The 17,697-nt window shown below is 42.5% G+C and overlaps 2 protein-coding genes and 1 pseudogene across 5 annotated transcripts; 2 read left to right on the forward strand and 1 right to left on the reverse strand.

Moving 5' to 3' along the window:
- The first annotated feature begins 4,565 nt into the window (after window positions 1-4,565).
- Window positions 4,566-9,684, forward strand: LOC121538064 (microtubule-associated protein RP/EB family member 1). The gene is made up of 7 exons (XM_041845815.2): window positions 4,566-4,741; window positions 5,288-5,421; window positions 7,011-7,156; window positions 7,255-7,447; window positions 7,909-8,021; window positions 8,211-8,363; window positions 8,509-9,684. The coding sequence occupies exons 2-7, from the start codon at window positions 5,301-5,303 to the stop codon at window positions 8,563-8,565; spliced, it is 783 nt and encodes a 260-aa protein (XP_041701749.1). The 5' UTR covers window positions 4,566-4,741; window positions 5,288-5,300; the 3' UTR covers window positions 8,566-9,684.
- On the reverse strand, window positions 9,333-11,300 carry LOC121537212 (annotated as a pseudogene).
- LOC121538065 lies at window positions 10,381-13,286 on the forward strand. Of its 4 annotated transcripts, XM_041845817.2 has the most exons (6): window positions 10,381-11,153; window positions 11,374-11,527; window positions 11,692-11,836; window positions 11,908-11,970; window positions 12,065-12,266; window positions 12,470-13,286. In XM_041845817.2, the coding sequence occupies exons 2-6, from the start codon at window positions 11,377-11,379 to the stop codon at window positions 12,626-12,628; spliced, it is 720 nt and encodes a 239-aa protein (XP_041701751.1). In that variant the 5' UTR covers window positions 10,381-11,153; window positions 11,374-11,376; the 3' UTR covers window positions 12,629-13,286. The 4 variants fall into 4 exon arrangements, with proteins under 4 accessions (XP_041701751.1, XP_041701750.1, XP_041701753.1 ...); XM_041845816.2 differs by having other exon boundaries at window positions 10,381-11,527; XM_041845819.2 differs by having other exon boundaries at window positions 10,381-11,527; window positions 11,692-11,771; window positions 12,096-12,266.
- Window positions 13,287-17,697: the final 4,411 nt, after the last annotated feature.

Consider the following 17,697-nt stretch of genomic DNA (forward strand, 5'->3'; position numbering starts at 1 on the left):
TGGATATCAAGTGGATGAACTCAAACCTTTGACTGGAAGAATAGCATACAGTATTTTATGATCATACTAAATGTGACTAATTGTTAATGTGCTCCAGAACTGCAACAATTAATTGATACAAAACAACATATATACAGTAATATTAGCAAAGACACTATTAAGACTTTCTAGAGTACCATATATAACTGGATTTTTATGCTAAGGTCAACTATATACAAAGAAACATGCGGCCAGAGCTGCTCTGTGTGTGTGTGTCTGTCATCTTATTTGTACAGGAATTTTGCCCGTCTGTCCTTCTGAGTGGCAAACCTCTCAATGACCCTTTGATTAAAGTCAGGAATGTCCCTGACAAGTTTCTTCTCCATGGAGAGCATGGCCAGAGCGTTCAGGCGATCCTGTGTCATGCTGTTTCTCAGGAAGGTCTTGATCCTTTTCAGTGTAGAGAAGCACCTTTCTGACTCAGCAGTTGTCATGGGTGTGGTGATGAGGATCTTGAGGAGGCTGGCAGTCTCTGTGAAAGTGCTCTGAAGGTTGTTCTCCATGAAGAACTGGTACAGGGGCACTGCACCACTACAAGCCTTGAACTCACTGTTCTCATAGATGAGGGACAGTTCGGTTTTGAGCTTGGCCTTGTTCAACATGGGGTACGCCTCCACGGTTGTTTCAAGCGCTGTATCGGGAACTTCACACTGTGTTGTGGGAACAACTCTCCGTGCAATAGTGTTGCGCTGATGAGGTGCTGGGTGAAGGAGAACCTCTCTTTGGCATGACTCAGGATGGTATCACATACCTGTAAAAGATACATCATCAGCTTTAATTTGCAATTAAGCTATTTTGATGCAAGTGATCCTGACTGACACATGCCTATGTCCAACTCAAGTATATGATTACCAAGGTGCTGATTGTTCAGGGTTTTGGCTACATACTACCAGGCCTGAAAAAAGTTCTAGTGGGAAACACTGACAATTACATCACAACTTACCTCTATAGCCAACCTCTGTTGTTCTCCTGGTCCCAGCATCCTCCGTCGCTTGATGGGCTGTTGCTGCTCGTCAGATGCGCTGTCCCCACACAAAGAGGGAATTGAGGCCCTGGGTCCAAAAAATTTAGTTTAATTTGATAACTTGCAATCAGACTTCTTAACTCACTGTAATTCCCCCTCAACACACAACCAGTGACTTTTATTTATATATATATATATATATATATATATATATATATAGACAGACAGACAGACAGACAGACAGACAGTGTGTGTATATACACACAAACTATGTCTAGTAACTGCTTTTAACCTGTGATGTACATAATTAACTGATGTTATTACGTTTTAAAGCCTTTTTCTATTACATTTGTGAGAGGGATGCAACATCATTTTGTTCTGCTGTGCACTTAGCAATAAAGTTAATCTTCAATAACAACTAGGCCTCTTCTAGAAATTGACCTGGTGGACACCTGAATAATTATTACAAACTGTGTAGTACTTTCCTGCATTATTATCAACGTCTGATTGTGTCTTCTCTTTCCTTTTAAAATACTAAAACAAATATAATTGTGACGGCTCTATGATAATCACTCACTTTGATGACCAGACACATTTAGGCTTTTAAACTGTTGTAAGTGAACTATTCATCTTTCTAACAACATCTTTATCAGCCAATAGTAAATATAGTTATTTACCTGATTGTTAGCATGCTGTCTGTGAACCTCTGGACAAGTGCTTTAATGAAGACAGGGTCGATGTTCCTCTTCTGCAGCTGGCTGAAAAGCATGTCCACATTTTGGCATGATCTTGTGGAACAGTGCCAGGAAAAAACAGAAAGCCTCGTCTTCGAGCATCCTCACAAAGCCCCCCGCCTCTCTGACAGTCGGGGCATCAAAGTTCCCAGAGTCTCTGATGGTCTGGAAACACGTTAGGAGGTCATCCCTGTACTCGTACACAGTGTTTACAGCGCGACTGTGGAAGTTCCACCGTGTTGTAGAGGCTCTGGGGAGTCTATGCGCAACCACTTCGTCAAGCACGGTGGTTCGCTTGGGAGACCTGGAGAAGAAAGCAGAAAATCCTGCAAGGTCGGAAAAGAAAGTGCCGATCCTGGGGATGCGTGAAGTAGCCTGCTGCATGATGAGGTTCAGCTGATGTGCATAGCAGTGGACGTAGTGCGCATTTTCGTACACATCCACTATTTTACGCTGCACTCCGCCGGTGGCTCCCCTCATCACACTTGCTCCGTCGTAAGCCTGGGCAATAAGTTTGGCCTTTTGTCCATGTGAGAGTATGGTGCTGAGCCTCTCCAGCAGCGCTGTAGCGATGGTGTCGGCGGTTGCGTTCTCGATCAAAATGAACTCGAAAAAACGCTCTTGGACGTTACTTTTAGCATCGATGTAGCGTATCACAAGCACCAACTGGCAGTGGGTGGAAACGTCAGTCGTCTCGTCAGCTTGAATGGCGATAAAATCAGCACTCTTTACTTCCTCCAGGATGTAATCCTTAAGCACTGACAGCATACAGTCCAACAGCTCGTTCTGTATCGTCTTTGACGTGCCCTTAAAAACGGTAGCTGTCTTCAGGTGCTCCTCCAGCACACTGTCGAGGGAGGCAACAAAATCCACTAAGCCCCGGAAAATGCCGGGGTTGTCCGAGGAGTCAGTCTCCTCGTGCCCACGCAAGGCCAACTCAAAAGCCCCACAGAACTTCACACAATCGATAATTTTGGATAGAATGTGCCTGTTTTTATCCACCTCCTCATTGTGTTTCCTCACCGCAATCCTGTGGCCGTCATCCAGCTGCGTAGCAATGTTCACCCTTCCTAATACAGCTAGCTTTACAGAGTTGTCCATGTGTGCCCTGGTGTTCTCATGTTTCTTTACCTTCTCTGACAGGTGCTTCATATCCCTCACTCCGGTACCTGTCCATGCTGAATCTGACCCCGTCGTTTTAAAAAGCAAGCACGGAAAGCAAAATAAAGCATTAGCATCAGTGCACCCAGCTAGCCAAGCCTTCCTGGTGTACCAGCTACGCGAGAAGCCGCGCATATACTGCTTCCCTTTCTCGCTAGCCTGCTGTCTGATTGAGAGGTCAGGTTGATCTGGGCCCAGCTCTTTCACCCGAACTTTCTCTGACAAAGTTCTCCTCTCAAACGGATCTTGGAGGAGAGATTTCACCGAGTTAGGGTTGGGTCTTGGAGGAGTAACGTTTGCGCTCGCCATTGTCGTCTAGTAAAAATGGCGCCACTGGAGCCCGGTCCTTATTTTATCAGGGGCGAGCTTGGGGCGATAAAATAATCGCCCTCCTTGGATTCGATTTAAGATCGCTGATTGGCTACATTTTATGTCATACATTCATATCTTAAATTAGCAATTGGCTTAACTGCTACGTAGACCCGCCTCCTCGGGGCACTTTCTGTATCGCCCAGAGCTGACGAGGCGTTTGACAGGCAGAGGAAAGGTTGCGAATATGATTTTCTATCATATCTTACACATATTACTGTGTGCATTCCATATTTCAAACACACAAATATTGACATACTGATGTTTTTATTATTATTATTTTTATTTATTTTTTATTTTATTTTTTAAAATAATTTTATTTAAGGGGGCGGCGCCCTAGCGCCCTCTATCGGCCAGCCGCCACTGCCTCCATATATCTACTAGTTCTAATGTTTCCATGACATTCACGATTTCCTTAAGAGCATGAGGGTGATAGTTTGTAGTGTGATTTCCTTTACGGTCCATTGAGCTATTTAAAATAGTATTATAATCTCCCACCATAATAATAGAGTTTTGTATTGCTTGCAGGGTTGATAATGTATTATATATATTGTCAAAGAAGTGTGGATCATCATTATTTGGTCCGTAAAGTTTAATGAGCCATATCTGTTTATGGTCCAATAACATATTTTAAATAATCTACCTTGCGGATCTGTTTGGACAATTTGCACATTCGGATCGAAATAACTATTAATTAATATCATCACCCCTTTTGACTTTCTTTGCCCATGGGAGAAGTATATTTCGCACCTAGCATGTATTTGCATATTTCCGTAAGGGAACGCCTACTCAATTCTCCCTTGCGCTCCTTCCAAACAACGCAATTTTTATAAACGTTGGCAAAGGTAAAGTCTACAAATGTTAGTTTTGGAAACAGAAAACTGTATGGAGATCAAATGTTTCATCGATGAGAATATTAGCAGAATGTCTTCTCCCACTACCTGCCACTGGGCTTCCTCTCATCATCATATTTGGTAGTGAGTGGAACCGCCAACCGGATGCTTCACATGTATACAGCAGGTGAAATATTTGGCTCATTGTTCCAGCCGTGACCGCCTTCACACTCCTGTACAATAGGTGGTGGTGTATGCACCTTTCAGTTAGTTACAGTCTATGGTTGCGATCCGCTAATACATTTTAAAGAAGAAGAAGAGTTCCTGGGGAAGATCTCATTTGTCCTCGCGTCATCTCTTGGCTCTCCAAAACACATTGGATGAGAAAGCCAGAGCCCCCGCCCCTCTGACCTTCTCCTCCAATGGGTTTTGAGAAGGAGACTAGGACGCGAGGAGTGTGCAATTGAGGTCTTCCAATGTTCAGCTTGTTCAGGCTAGCTAGCTACCACTACATTCTAACCGTACAAGAGCCAAGACACGAACGAAATAAGCCGCCGGTGAACGGCGAGAAAGTATCTACAAGTTTTAACCTTTTTGTATTTTTGTGTAATTTGATTTAACTGGTGGAAAATTAAGACAATGTAAGTTAAAAAGCATGTTTCTTGAAAATGGTTCATTGTCAGTAAAACTAGCTAGGAAGCTAATGTTAGCGATGATGTCGTTGTTGAAGGATGGGTGTGTTTGATAGCTAACAGCTAGCTAGCTGTTGTATCGTTAGCTAACAGTTCCGGATTAGCTAAGTATTAGCAAATTAGCTAAAATGGCATAGGCGAATTATTTAAATAACTTTAGCTGTATAACGTGGTAACATTATAGCTATAACTAATGTTAGCTGGTACTTAACTCACTGTCAACAACGTTAATGATGGCCAACTCGGTTAATGTAACGATAGCTAGTTTAGCTAACCCGGTAATTTAGGTAGCAGGGCGTAACGAACGTTAGCTAAAGCTTTGACTAGCTAGCTAATGTTAGCCATAAAGAACATTTGTGCGTGTCTTAGCTAACTAGCTACCTAGCTAAAATGTAACGGTTTGCTAGGTAATAATGTAAAATAGGCAAGTTAGATGTATCTTTGTTTGTCTCTACTTCCATAACGTACATTTGTCTCATGTGTTCCCATGCCTAGTTAACGTTAGAAGATGGCTGTGAACGTTTACTCTACATCTGTGACCGGCGACAACCTTAGTCGCCATGATATGCTTTCTTGGATCAACGAGTCTGTACAGATGAACTACGCCAAGATTGAGCAGTTGTGCTCAGGTCAGTAAGATGACGTCTAGATCAAACCGGAAATACGTCCATCGGCATGGCTAATTAGCCTGTGATGGCTGTTGATCCGAACGCCATTCAAAGTGTGATAGTTATTTTCGATCAACCGTTAGTTGGAGATACTTTCTTCGTTTTCGATTCTGAAGGCATCGGTGATTTATAAACTTCTGTTTCCAGTTGCAGGTGGAAGTCCCAAAAAAATAGAATATTCAGAAAATTAATACATCGAATTTTTCCACCATGTGAGGTTAATGGCGAACATAGCTACTAGACATCTGGTATTTCCCATCTTTGCAGGAACTAGTAATTTCTAAGCAAAGCAGTGGTGGCCACATGTCAAACAAGATGACAGCGCTTGACCCAAACACAAAGATTTGCACACATGCGATAGGCCATTTCTCACTTGATACAAAAAGTGGATTTAATATTTTTCTGAATATTCTGTTTTTTGAAGTAACACCTGAAGACACCGGTGCCTTCAGAATCGATAACAAAGACCAAATCCGTTGCTGACAGGTGTATAAATTCCAGCACACAGCCATGCAATCTCCATAGACAAACATTGGCAGTAGAATGGCCTTACTGAAGAGCTCAGTGACTTTCAACGTGGCACCGTCTGTCCTCGGTTGCAACACTCACTACAGAGTTTCAAACTGCCTCTGGAAGCAACATCAGCACAATAACTGTTCGTCGGGAGCTTCATGAAATGGGTTTCCATGGCCGAGCAGCCGCACACAAGCCTAAGATCACCATTCACAATGCCAAGCGTTGGCTAGAGTGGTGTAAAGCTCGCCGCCATTGCACTCTGGAGCAGTGGAAACGCGTTCTCTGGAGTGATGAATCACGCCTCACCATCTTGGCAGTCCGATGGACGAATCTGGGTTTGGCGGATGTCAGGAGAACGCTACCTGCCTCAATGCATAGTGCCAACTGTAATGTTTGGTGAAGGAGGAATAATGGTCTGGGGCTGTTTTTCATGGTTTGGGCTAGGCCCCTTAGTTCCAGTGAAGGGAAATCTTAACCCTACAGCATACAATGATATTCTAGACGATTCTGTGCTTCCAAATTTGTGGCAATAGTTTGGGGAAGGCCCTTTCCTGTTTCAGCATGACAATGCCCCGGTGCACAAAGCGAGGTCCATACAGAAATGGTTTGTCGAGATCGGTGTGGAAGAACATGACTGGCTTGCACAGAGCCCTGACCTCAACCCCATCGAACACCTTTGGGATTAATTGGAACACCGACTGCGAGCCAGGCCTAATCGCCCAACATCAATGCTCGACCTCACAAATGCTCTTGTGGCTGAATGGAAGCATGTCCTCGCAGCAATGTTCCAACATGTAGTGGAAAGTCTTCCCAGGTGAGTGGAGGCTGTTATAGCAGCAAAGGGGGGACCAGCTCCATATTAATGCCCATGATTTTGGAATGAGATGTTCAACGAACATGTGTCCACATACCTTTGGTAATGTAGTGTACCTTGCAGTGGGTTGGGGAAAGGTAATGGCAGGAGTAGAGTATTATAGCCTATAGAAGTTGACATGATTAGCTGGTAATTGAATTATGTTATCACATTCACACAGGTGCTGCTTACTGTCAGTTCATGGACATGCTTTTCCCTGGATGCATACCGTTGAAGAAGGTTAAATTCCAGGCCAAACTAGAGACTGAGTTCCTCCACAACTTCAAACTTCTGCAGACCAGTTTTAAGAAAATTGGGGTTGACAAGGTGAGTGCTTAGTGTCTTTTTACCTCAGTGTACTTTTGGCTATTCGGTTATTCCTAAATTTCAGCCATTGAGATTGATTGAGTGACACTTTTTTCCAGATCATTCCTGTTGATAAATTGATAAAAGGCAAGTTCCAGGACAACTTTGAGTTTGTCCAGTGGTTCAAGAAATTGTTTGATGCCAACTACGATGGGAAGGAGTATGACCCAGTCAGTGCTCGCCAGGGCCAGGACACTGCTCCTACGCCCAACCCAGGGCAGGTCGCACCCAAGCCCAGGAAGCCCACCACTGGTGAGGAAGACAAATTAATCATTTCTAGCATTTTTATTGTATTCTAAATACCTAATTGAAAATATAGCTGCAAGCAGCAATGGGGGTTCACATTATAATCCAAGTTACTCTCAGTCAGCTGGTAAAAAAAAAAAGATTGATCCAGTGTCTTTGATGCTTGGACCCTTAAATGCATACTGTATGCATTTCTATTTCAGTACAGCTCCACGGCTCCCCACATGTTATCAAACCATCTGTGAGAGTCGGTAAGGTGGTTTAATGGCCAAACAGGGATCTCCAATGGGCACCTATGGTGGGCTATCACAGTCATGGTCACTATGGAAAGGAATATTGTTGTAAGGCTAGACACGAGTCAGTGGGTGTTAATGTGCAGTTGTGTGTCTAAGGTTGAGGGCATGCACACAGTCCACAGTTATATTATTATTTCCTAGTTTGCTAACTGTGGTTTGTGTTGGATCTAGCTCCCATGAGGTCTACAACAATAGTGACCAAACCCCCGCCCAAGTCAGCAGGGAGTGCCTTGCGTAGGCCCGGAGGGGCAGGGGACGTGGAGAGGGAGGAGCTAGCCCAAGAGGTATGGTCTTTCGGCGTGTCACCGCTAATATAAGTTGTTTTGATGCTACAATGAGATTTCCCCTCAATCTCCTGAATGGTTCTTTGTGTGCTAGTTGAATAGTTTATTGAAGTTGTAACATGAGTCATGACAGCCCCGCCCATTCATTCTCCTATCACTAATGTATTCCCTCTTCTGCTCTCGCCTCAGGTCAGTTCCTTGAAGGCCACTGTCCAGGACATGGAGAAAGAGAGAGACTTTTATTTTGGAAAGCTGAGGTCCATTGAGGTCATCTGCCAAGAGGTGGATGGAGAGGCAGATACAACTATGCAGAAGATTATGGATGTTCTATACGCCACTGATGTGAGTCAAACCTCGCCAGAATACTCTCTGACACAGACACAGCTGAGAGGCTCAGTCTTCATTTTCATAACCAATGATTCTGTAGTAGGAAACTAATGTAGCTTTGTATTTGAATATTTAAATAAAAATTGTTTCCTGTTTACAGGAGGGGTTTGTTATTCCTGATTCCGATGCTGAAGGAGAAGAACCAGAAGAGTTCTGATGAAAATGGACACAACTCTAGTCCATACCATAATCACACACACTTATACACACACACACACACACAGGTTAGTGAACACACGTTTGCATGTGCAATGTACATACACACGCACTCGTGTGCTCTAATGAACATGCACTTACTCACACATACTGCCACTGTGGATTAAGTTGCCTTTGGATCATACACTGGCTGCCCCCTTGGTCCAAGTGTTTGTTGGTCCAAGTGTTCTTTGGACCATAATACATTTCAGAGAGCCTGCTGATCCAGCCACCAGAGAACAAGAACCCTGGATGAAATTCTAATGGGTCCTTCCTTTCTGGTTTCTCTTCTGCCTTGTCCTTATTCTGGCCTCTGCTGTGCCTTTCAACTTTGGCCTGTTACTTTTGAAATATGTTCAGGTTGTCTTTCTATTCCTTATATATTTCCAATTGACCTAAACAAAACTGTACTAGGTTATTTTGATATATTTGCAAATATGATTAATTATTAAAGATATATGAATATGTTTACTCTGCCAATGAAAATTACTGTAATTTTTATGGTATGTTTACACACATTCATTATATACTTGAGTTCAAATTTGTGGTTTAGGCGATCAGCATTTTGTATTTAGTTTATATGGTTTATCTGCGGAGGTATTCATCACATTACTTTTTTTGAAGTAAAGAAAGTAATGTTTTATTGAGCACCTTAAAAAAAAAATAAAAAAAAAATACTGTACTTCTTACTTAAATGCTAAATTATAGACTCATTCTGCCATTTGTGTGTTGTATGTAGGCTAGATTTACACTCCAGAGACTAACGTCTCTACCGACCTATGTTCTAATTTACTTCCTCATGTAAGGCAAAGACCGGATGTATGGTTGCTTGTCCACACTGAAGAAATACTTCCTTCTAGTCTACGATAAGACCAGAACTATACACTCTTAGCAGAGGAACTGAGAGCTGTCTTTTAGACCACGGAAGTCTGTTTTAAACTTAGGAGCAATATAAGGTTTCTACAAGCATCTCTTGTCTTTAGAAATGAAGTATTGATTGGAGACACTAAATGTGTTTTTAGGTTGAAGAAATAACTTGTTTTGACAAGTTGTATGTTATTAAAAACTCATGTGTACAATTTTCTAATTCTATTTATTTCTCCACTCATTAAAATGTCCTGACAGACTTCTGCATTGCTTTTGGCAGTTGGTTCTTGGTAGAATAACTACAGAAATCAAAACAGAAATAGTGATATAGGCTGATAATTAAAAATACATGTAAACATGCCCAGAGTAAAGGGCCATAAATAAAAGGTCTAGAGCCCCACTGTGTGATGGGGGACCCAAGCAGAGACGTGGGTAGCAGGGTGTACTTGTCATTCTGGGTGGTGTCGATGCTGCCATCAATGGGCAGCCCTTTGGGTGGGCTGGATGCTGTTACTGATGGGGCTCCTTGCCTGGTCTTTGGGGGTCAGCAATAGGGAGCACCTGCCTTGTGGGGGCCACTGTGAGGCAGGGGACCTGAGTGGTGGTGTGGGCCCTATTCGTGTCTTGATTCTGGTATATCCCGTTGAGAATCGCCAGCTCCAGCTGCGTCTTCATGTTTTCTTTCCCTCCGCTGTAGGCACCAGGAGTTTCCTGACTTCCACCGCTCTCCTCATTCTGACCTGGGTGCATTCTGCCTTGTCATTCACTCTGATCAGTACGTACAGGTCCTCTTCTAGATTTTCCATGCCGGGTTTGCCTCTGTTCTTTCTGTTGTCCCTCACTGACCCCCATTCTTGCATTTTGATCTGGCATCCGGTTTCCGCTTCCATCCGCTTGACTGTGAGCCCATGAGGCCCCAGTATTCTGCCAACAAAGTTATAGTTTGGGTAGTCTTTCACAGGCACAAAGAGCTTCTCGTGCAGGTGAAAGATGGGGCCCGGGCCTTGGGTAACTGCAGAGGTTGTTTGTTTACAAGGCTGTTCACTGGGTCGTTGAACATGTTTTCCTGCAATCTGTTGATCTCTTCGTCCAGAAGCTTCTTGGTGTGTCAAGATGCAAAACAGATAACTGCTCATCTTCTTTTCGTGTAACAATTGTGTCAAATAGTCAGGACTTCTCTGTCTCGCCTTCCCTTCTGTCTCCCGACTGGCATCTTTGTGCCATCAAGAGTGAAATGTTTTTTATAAACAGAAAAAAACTTGGAAAACTATTGATTTGTATCCCCCTACATTTTGATTGCTGTAGTCAGAATTTGGTTTAATTTGTTGTTTGAAAAAAAAAAAAAGACTACCTCTATAGATACCATTGAATACAATGTTATGAAGACTGTCTCACATTGATATCACCAAAAGAGCATTATTCTTCTGTGAGAATTTGAGCCAGTGTCAAAGATGTAAAGCCATGGCCAGTGTGAGCTTGTGGACTGTCACAGGGGCACTGTGAAGGTCAGACGGTAATATCAATATGAAGCTAGTTTACATTAGGTTTAAACTTTAAATGCATGTGTTTGATCACTAAATCACATTTTGAATCTCTTGAGTATTCATTGAATAAATTGCCTGTGTTATCAAAATCATTCACAGCTCTGCCTCTGATGACAAGCAGAAACATACCACAGCTCAGGTAAATCCAGAACAAAATAAATCCACACACTGGTATGCTTTTTTTTTATTTGCACAGACACCGTTTCCATTCTAATTGTCTGGGTTTTTGTGAACTTGTCACCCACATTTTGTTCAGTTTCTAATTCATCTCACCTTCCTGAAACATTTTCAAGTGAAAAATTGTTCATGATGGTTTTAATATCAGTCTGACTGAGGTCATCTATATGCTCCCTCTGCAGGGTATGGCGGGGGAGATGGAGCATTCGGGGAAGAACAATGACCTCAGGGAGGAGGACATGCCGGCGCAGGGGGGAGTGGAGAATCAGATCAACGAACAGCACCTTCGCTGCATCGAAAGCATGTTCAGAGAGGCTGACACGGATGGAGGAGGGGGTGAGTGACCCGACCACATTATACCACCTCCGCATAACTAGTAGTCTACCCCAGTATACATTTTAGCCCCTAGTGGATCCCTGCCAGTTTCACCCACCAGCTGCACATTTCTACATAGTGTTGTCATACAAACACACATAACATTGAGTCATTCTGTCTGTCAGGGTTGGATATGGATCAGTTTCGGGATGTGGACATTATCTTTATGAAGGTGGACACCAACTGTGATGGCAGTGTGGACTGGGTGAGAGAGGAAAACAAGACAATGAATGGGAGTGCTGTTTTGTCATCAGTTGACCAACTCCTCTGGTATGTGAAAAACACTTAAACACATTTACATTCTTACTCTCTTTAACAAAACCTTTGTGTGGTTTATACAGGATGAATATGCTTCTAGAGTACAGGCCACTCTACTTTCCCAAACCACTCAAGATTGTGCCTGTGTAAGTGACATTTAATAGGCTTTGTTTTACAGGTTCCTAAGTAGTACGTGTGCAGTGTATGCGTCCTTGAATTTTTGTGTCTCTGTCTGTGTAGTGCACACTGTGAGGTCATTGTCCGGCTGCAGTTCTACCCATTCCAGCCCCAAGCCGGGAAGAAGAAGACAGACTCTGGGGAGCATGGCCGGAACTCAGGGGGTTCTAAGGGCCGCGCCCACAATGGACGCTACCTGTCAATCAGCCGAAATGGTGTACTCAACTACTGGAACGAGAGGTTCTCGCTGCTGTGCACTGTCAATGTTAGTAGTCTTTGACAATAATGTTTCATATGATGTGAAAAAACTGAAGTAATACATGATGTTAACAGAAATGGAGAACAACCAGTTCTGAAACACTGTTACAAAATAGGACATCCCACAAGCAGGTATGCTTCATGTCATGCTTGTGTGATGTTCTATTCTCTTGCAGTGAAACATTCTCTGCATGTTTTTCTCTGCTCTAGATAAGTCAGATGCAGCACACAGTGGGCCAGCCCGTCAGGGTGACAGACATGGTCTGCCTGAGCAACATCAACCTGCTCTCGATCTCCTCCACAGGACGAGACGTGGGTGTATCTGTGGGAATATCTGTGCAAATACGTATATGCATGAAAGCATATTGATATGCAGTAATATTATGTTGTACAATGTAATACCTACTGAGTTATAGCTACTGTATGTTGTGCAGTGTGTGTTTGTACAGTGTGTTTGTGTATGTTTTTCTGTCACCAGAATACTATGACATCAGTGCTAGGCTGGACAATAGAACAAGTAAAAATTCACCCAAGGCTGAAAAACGGCCAAAGAACATTGGCTGAGCTGGAACACTAGTTCGAGGCCATAGCAAATGAATTGAACAAACCTTTGCGGAGCCGCTTCGGACTAGAGTGATGCTTAGAACCTTTTTATTTTACCATTACAATCTGTTCTTAAGATGAAACAGAAAAACAACAACTTGTGTAGAAAGTAAATAGCAATAGTGTCAAGTGTGCTTATGTCTACATAATGAGGAAGTAGGAAAACAAATGGAACTTCTGACTATTTCTGGTCTAGCAATCGATGACAGCAGAGTACGCTGCCCAACCTTATGTCATGAGAAAGAGGAGATTATCCTGATTAAAATGGTGTCCGACTTGAATAAATCTAAATATATACATTGTGAGATATTTGGTGAAATAGACAGACATGTCCATGTAGAATTTTCCCATAGGGAAACAATTGGGCAGCCTCAGAGCTCCACCTGTTTTGCAAAATAAATAAATAAACGTTTTTTTGACCTTGCCTGTTTTGCATGTTATTTTGGCATTAATACGTGTCACATATCAGATTGCAAACAATGTAAAAAAATATATATATATCATTGAGTTAATAAAGCTGCATACAAACATGGTCTCTTTTTTGTTTTTTCTTGAGTAAGGCAGCTCCAAAATGCAGGTGTTTCAGCCTAGCTCAGTGCTTTCTGTGGTGGTGGTGGTGGGGCAAGCCAGCAGAAAATTACGGAGCGTTGCGCCGTGATTGGCTCAGTGTTCTGTCACTCATGGGGACACTACGTCACCGCCAAGTCTAAGGGTAGACTTAGAAAATTCAAGCCCCTTGGTTGCTGCCATAGAGTTACATTAGAAGTGCCCTTCCAAGAAGGCTCAAGGTCATTGGCCACAGATAAAATGACGTCAAATCACATATGTACAGTAGCTTTGATTGGACTGATACACAAAAATGTATGCACGCATGACTGTAAGTCGCTTTGGATAAAAGTGTCTGCTAAATGGCATTTTATTATTATTATTATTATTATTATCATGTCAACATCTTACTTTCAAAATCCTAGCTAGCAGTCATCATCATGAATCAAATCGAAAATCTATTGGCAAATCCTTTTTAATCCTTGTCATATGAAGAGAAATAATGAAGAGAAATTATAGATAAAACGTATCGGTGCTCATCGGCCATTGGACATAAACATTACACAACAAGTTGGAAATCGCAAATTCAACAATGAGTGGTTTGGAAGGAATCGTGACAGTGGCTAACTGCAAGCATTGCAACTGGGAAGTCGTGAATAAGCGAGCTCTGACTGGGAAAATACGTTTTGAACGGTCATCCAACTCAGAATTGTAAATCCGGCCTCTTTCTCTTTCTTTGATGACAAAATTTGCCCATGAAGGACCGCCGCGCCACCTTCCTGTTTAAGTGAGCACAGCACAACAAGGTGAGTCCAAAAATGTATTGTATGCTGCTGCATAAATGATGTAAAATGCCAGGGAGATAGTATGACTTTCTTAGCTACAGTATACATAAGTGTATGTTGTGTAGGAAGCTGTTAGTAGCCCATGTGCCTCACCCTAATAATTTGGTCTATTTTCACCTCTTAATTTCACCTACTGTTCTAACTTGGTGGTGCACATGTAGCCTATAACCTGTTTTAGAGAAATGTTATCATCGAATAGTGTAAGAGCTTTCATTGTCTGCTTAGATGCCCCCTTTATTTATCCTACGGTTCAGACTTGGTGTACAGGGAGAACACTGTAAGAACGGCCCATGTTATGAATTCTGTCGCTGTACATTTCAAAAGTGCTGAACAAATAGTTATATTGACTATGTCCGACGTAGCTCGTTGCCTCTTATCCGCTTGACATCCCCTTGTGCCATAGTTTGTACATCTTAATTGTCGGTAGAAACCACATTTGTTTAAGCAAGTCAGCCATATCAGCTATGTTTTTTTTAAAGGCAGTAAATGAGGCTTAATTAACTGTTTCGCTGCCAGACAAGGCTCCGCTGATAGCCAGGTGTAGCAGTGGTAAGGCTGGGACTGCTGTTGGGACAGCTTTATGTAGGCCCTAACAGTTTGTGGGTATCGTTTGTCACCGTTATAGTGCAATTAATGTATTGTTTAGTGTTGAGTTGTGTAGTGGCTTTGCTGGCATGCATCCCACATTATTATTTTTTTGCCCCACCAAGATTTACATGCTAAAATCGCCACTGCAGCATAGTAAGCTGCCCAAACTTACATAATTAGAAAGAATACGTTATCCTGATTAAAATAGTGTAGAACTTCAAAACATCAAAATACATACATTTTGAGATATTTGGCAAAATAGACAGACATGTCCCTATTTCCCCAGAACAATGGCAGTCTGAAAGTTTTAAGAGCAGTCTTTTATTTAACCAGCTTACCATTTATCTGCTACCATTTGCCTTTAATATTTAAAATGGTGGTTTGAACTAGGCCTCAATGTGAAAGCGTGGCAATAACTTATTAACTTTTCATTATTCACAGATCTACTCCTCTGATGACATGGCAGGCAGACAGACAGGCATACTCCTCTGATGACAGGTAGGCAGGCAGGCAGCACACTTCTGAAAACGAACTGCTCAGCAAAGCAAAGGCTCTTTGGAGTGCTACCAGATTTATTTCAATAAGCTCATTTTCAATGTCTGTGTCTGTGTTTATATGTTAAGGGGGTGTTACTTTGGCAGATAATGTTATCCATGTAAAGAAAGTGTTTTTTTTAAATAATTAAATATATGGTGTTTTCGGTTTGTGTTTTATGGTTATTTTATGGTTGTAAGTGATAAAATTAACTAGCAAATATTTTATATCTTGCAATTCTGAGTAATTACTACTTCAGTAAGGATATACACTTAATTCAGTGACCTTAGGTATAGAAACTTTTTGATCTGATCGACAAATTTTTCCCCAAAAAATTATGAACTGCATTTGCTAATTAATTCCAATAGATGGAAGCATAAAACCACAAATGAAATTTCAAAAGATTAGTTTTATAATAATAATAATATATAATAATAATAATAATAATAATAATAAAGGTGGTGTATCCTAGTTTTCTCCCAGGATACACCACCTCCCCTCACCAGCTGCCAGCTTCCCCTCACAGAAAAACGCCTGGGCACGGTTTTTGTCCAGCCCTTTACACACTGCTAAAAGAGGGAGGACTGAAAAAGTAACAGATTACTGTGAATTAATATAATGATGATTCATGTTTAATATTACCTGTTTTCATGATCATGTTTTGAAATTATACTTGATGACTATTTCAATAACGATGAACAATAATCTTGAACATTAATTCAGTCACCTCTGGTCGAGAAAAACGTATTTTCCTAGTACATTCATTGTGAAATTCATCAACCAGCATCAAGCCGCACTGCCTTCTCGCGCAAGTAGCCAACTCAACAAGCCCAGCCACAAGCTTGTGCCGTCAACGGCCTTCTCGCTCAAGCGAGGGACGTATGTGGTAATTTGCTGCGAGGATTGCATGATGTAGTCTCTTGGCGGGCTGTAGAAGATGCACTTTTATACTCTAAGGTTGTTCACTTGCACTGTCATATGAGATATTAACATGTCCTAAGTGCACGCATACTAGGGTTGAGGTTAACGCATCTGACTGGTAATTAGTTGAATCATATAGATCCAAGATGGCGTAGCAGAGTGGTCGTGTTCTCTTGTGTGTCCATGTAAATAGCCTGTTTTTTGTATTTTTTTTGTATTTTACGTATATATTTCCCTATCACACTTTTCATCCTTCTACTAAATATACTTTCCTGCAACCCGCCTCACTCAATGTGGAACAGATTCTATTATTTACTCACCTTTATCTAGAATCGCCAGTTGAAACTAGCCAGCCGGCTAACTAGCTACTTGCTATTAGCCACCGTTAGCGGTTTTCACCCAGAACATCGGATTTTCTGCCGGAATAACTGAATCACTGGACCTTAACACCGGATCTAGCTAGCCGCAACCGAATGGATGTCGAATGGATGTTGCTGTAGGCTAATCACCACTGCCCCCGAAGCACCAGTTAGCCTTGAGCCTTGAGCTAGCCCCGGCTATCTACCTCTCTGTCTACCGGACGGGAGTAGCCAGCTAACTAGCTACTTGCTATTAGCCACCGTTAGCGGCTTTTCTCCATTGTCCATGGCCTGCACTACCTACCAGCCAGCTCTAGCCTAGACTATTATCGGCCAGTCTGCACTGTCTGCACAGCGCGTTATCGACCCAGAACCTATCAGATTTTCTGCCAGAATCATTGAATCACTGGACCTTTAGCACTGGATAATCGCAACTAGCTAGCTGCAATCAAATGAACATTGTTGTTGGCTAATCAGCCTTGAGCTAGCCTTGAGTCAGGCACATCTCCCGGCTATCTACCTCTCTGTCAACCGGACGGGACATCCTAGAGTCGACACGGAGACCTGCCGATCCATCACGACTGGTCTGACGAAGATCCATCTGCTAGCCCCGGCCCGCTAGCACACGCAAACAGCTGTGCTTCCTGCTCGCTGTGCTGAAGCACCAATTCGAACTGCTCTCGGACTCACATATTGCTGTTCACTGGACCTTATGATCACTCAGCTGCACAGCTGATGCCTGCTGGACTGTTCCTTTACACGGTACCCTGTCCTGTTTATCTGTTTAGATTCAGCCCAAACTTTATCGCCATTACCAGTTGTTGTCTTAGCTCTCTCTAATAACACCTGTGATTGCTTTATGCCTCTCTCCCATGTCAATATGCCTTGCCTATTGCTGTTCCAGTTAGTTCTTATTATACAATTTCACTGTAAAACCCCAAGTCCCTCTCAAACTGCCTCAAATAGTTCCTTTGTTCCACCCCCCATACACGCCGAGACCGGCTCAATCGGTGCCTCCAGTGATGCTATCTCTTTCATTGTT

Source organism: Coregonus clupeaformis, chromosome 24 (assembly GCF_020615455.1).
Source record: "Coregonus clupeaformis isolate EN_2021a chromosome 24, ASM2061545v1, whole genome shotgun sequence".
NCBI classification, from domain to species: domain Eukaryota; kingdom Metazoa; phylum Chordata; class Actinopteri; order Salmoniformes; family Salmonidae; genus Coregonus; species Coregonus clupeaformis.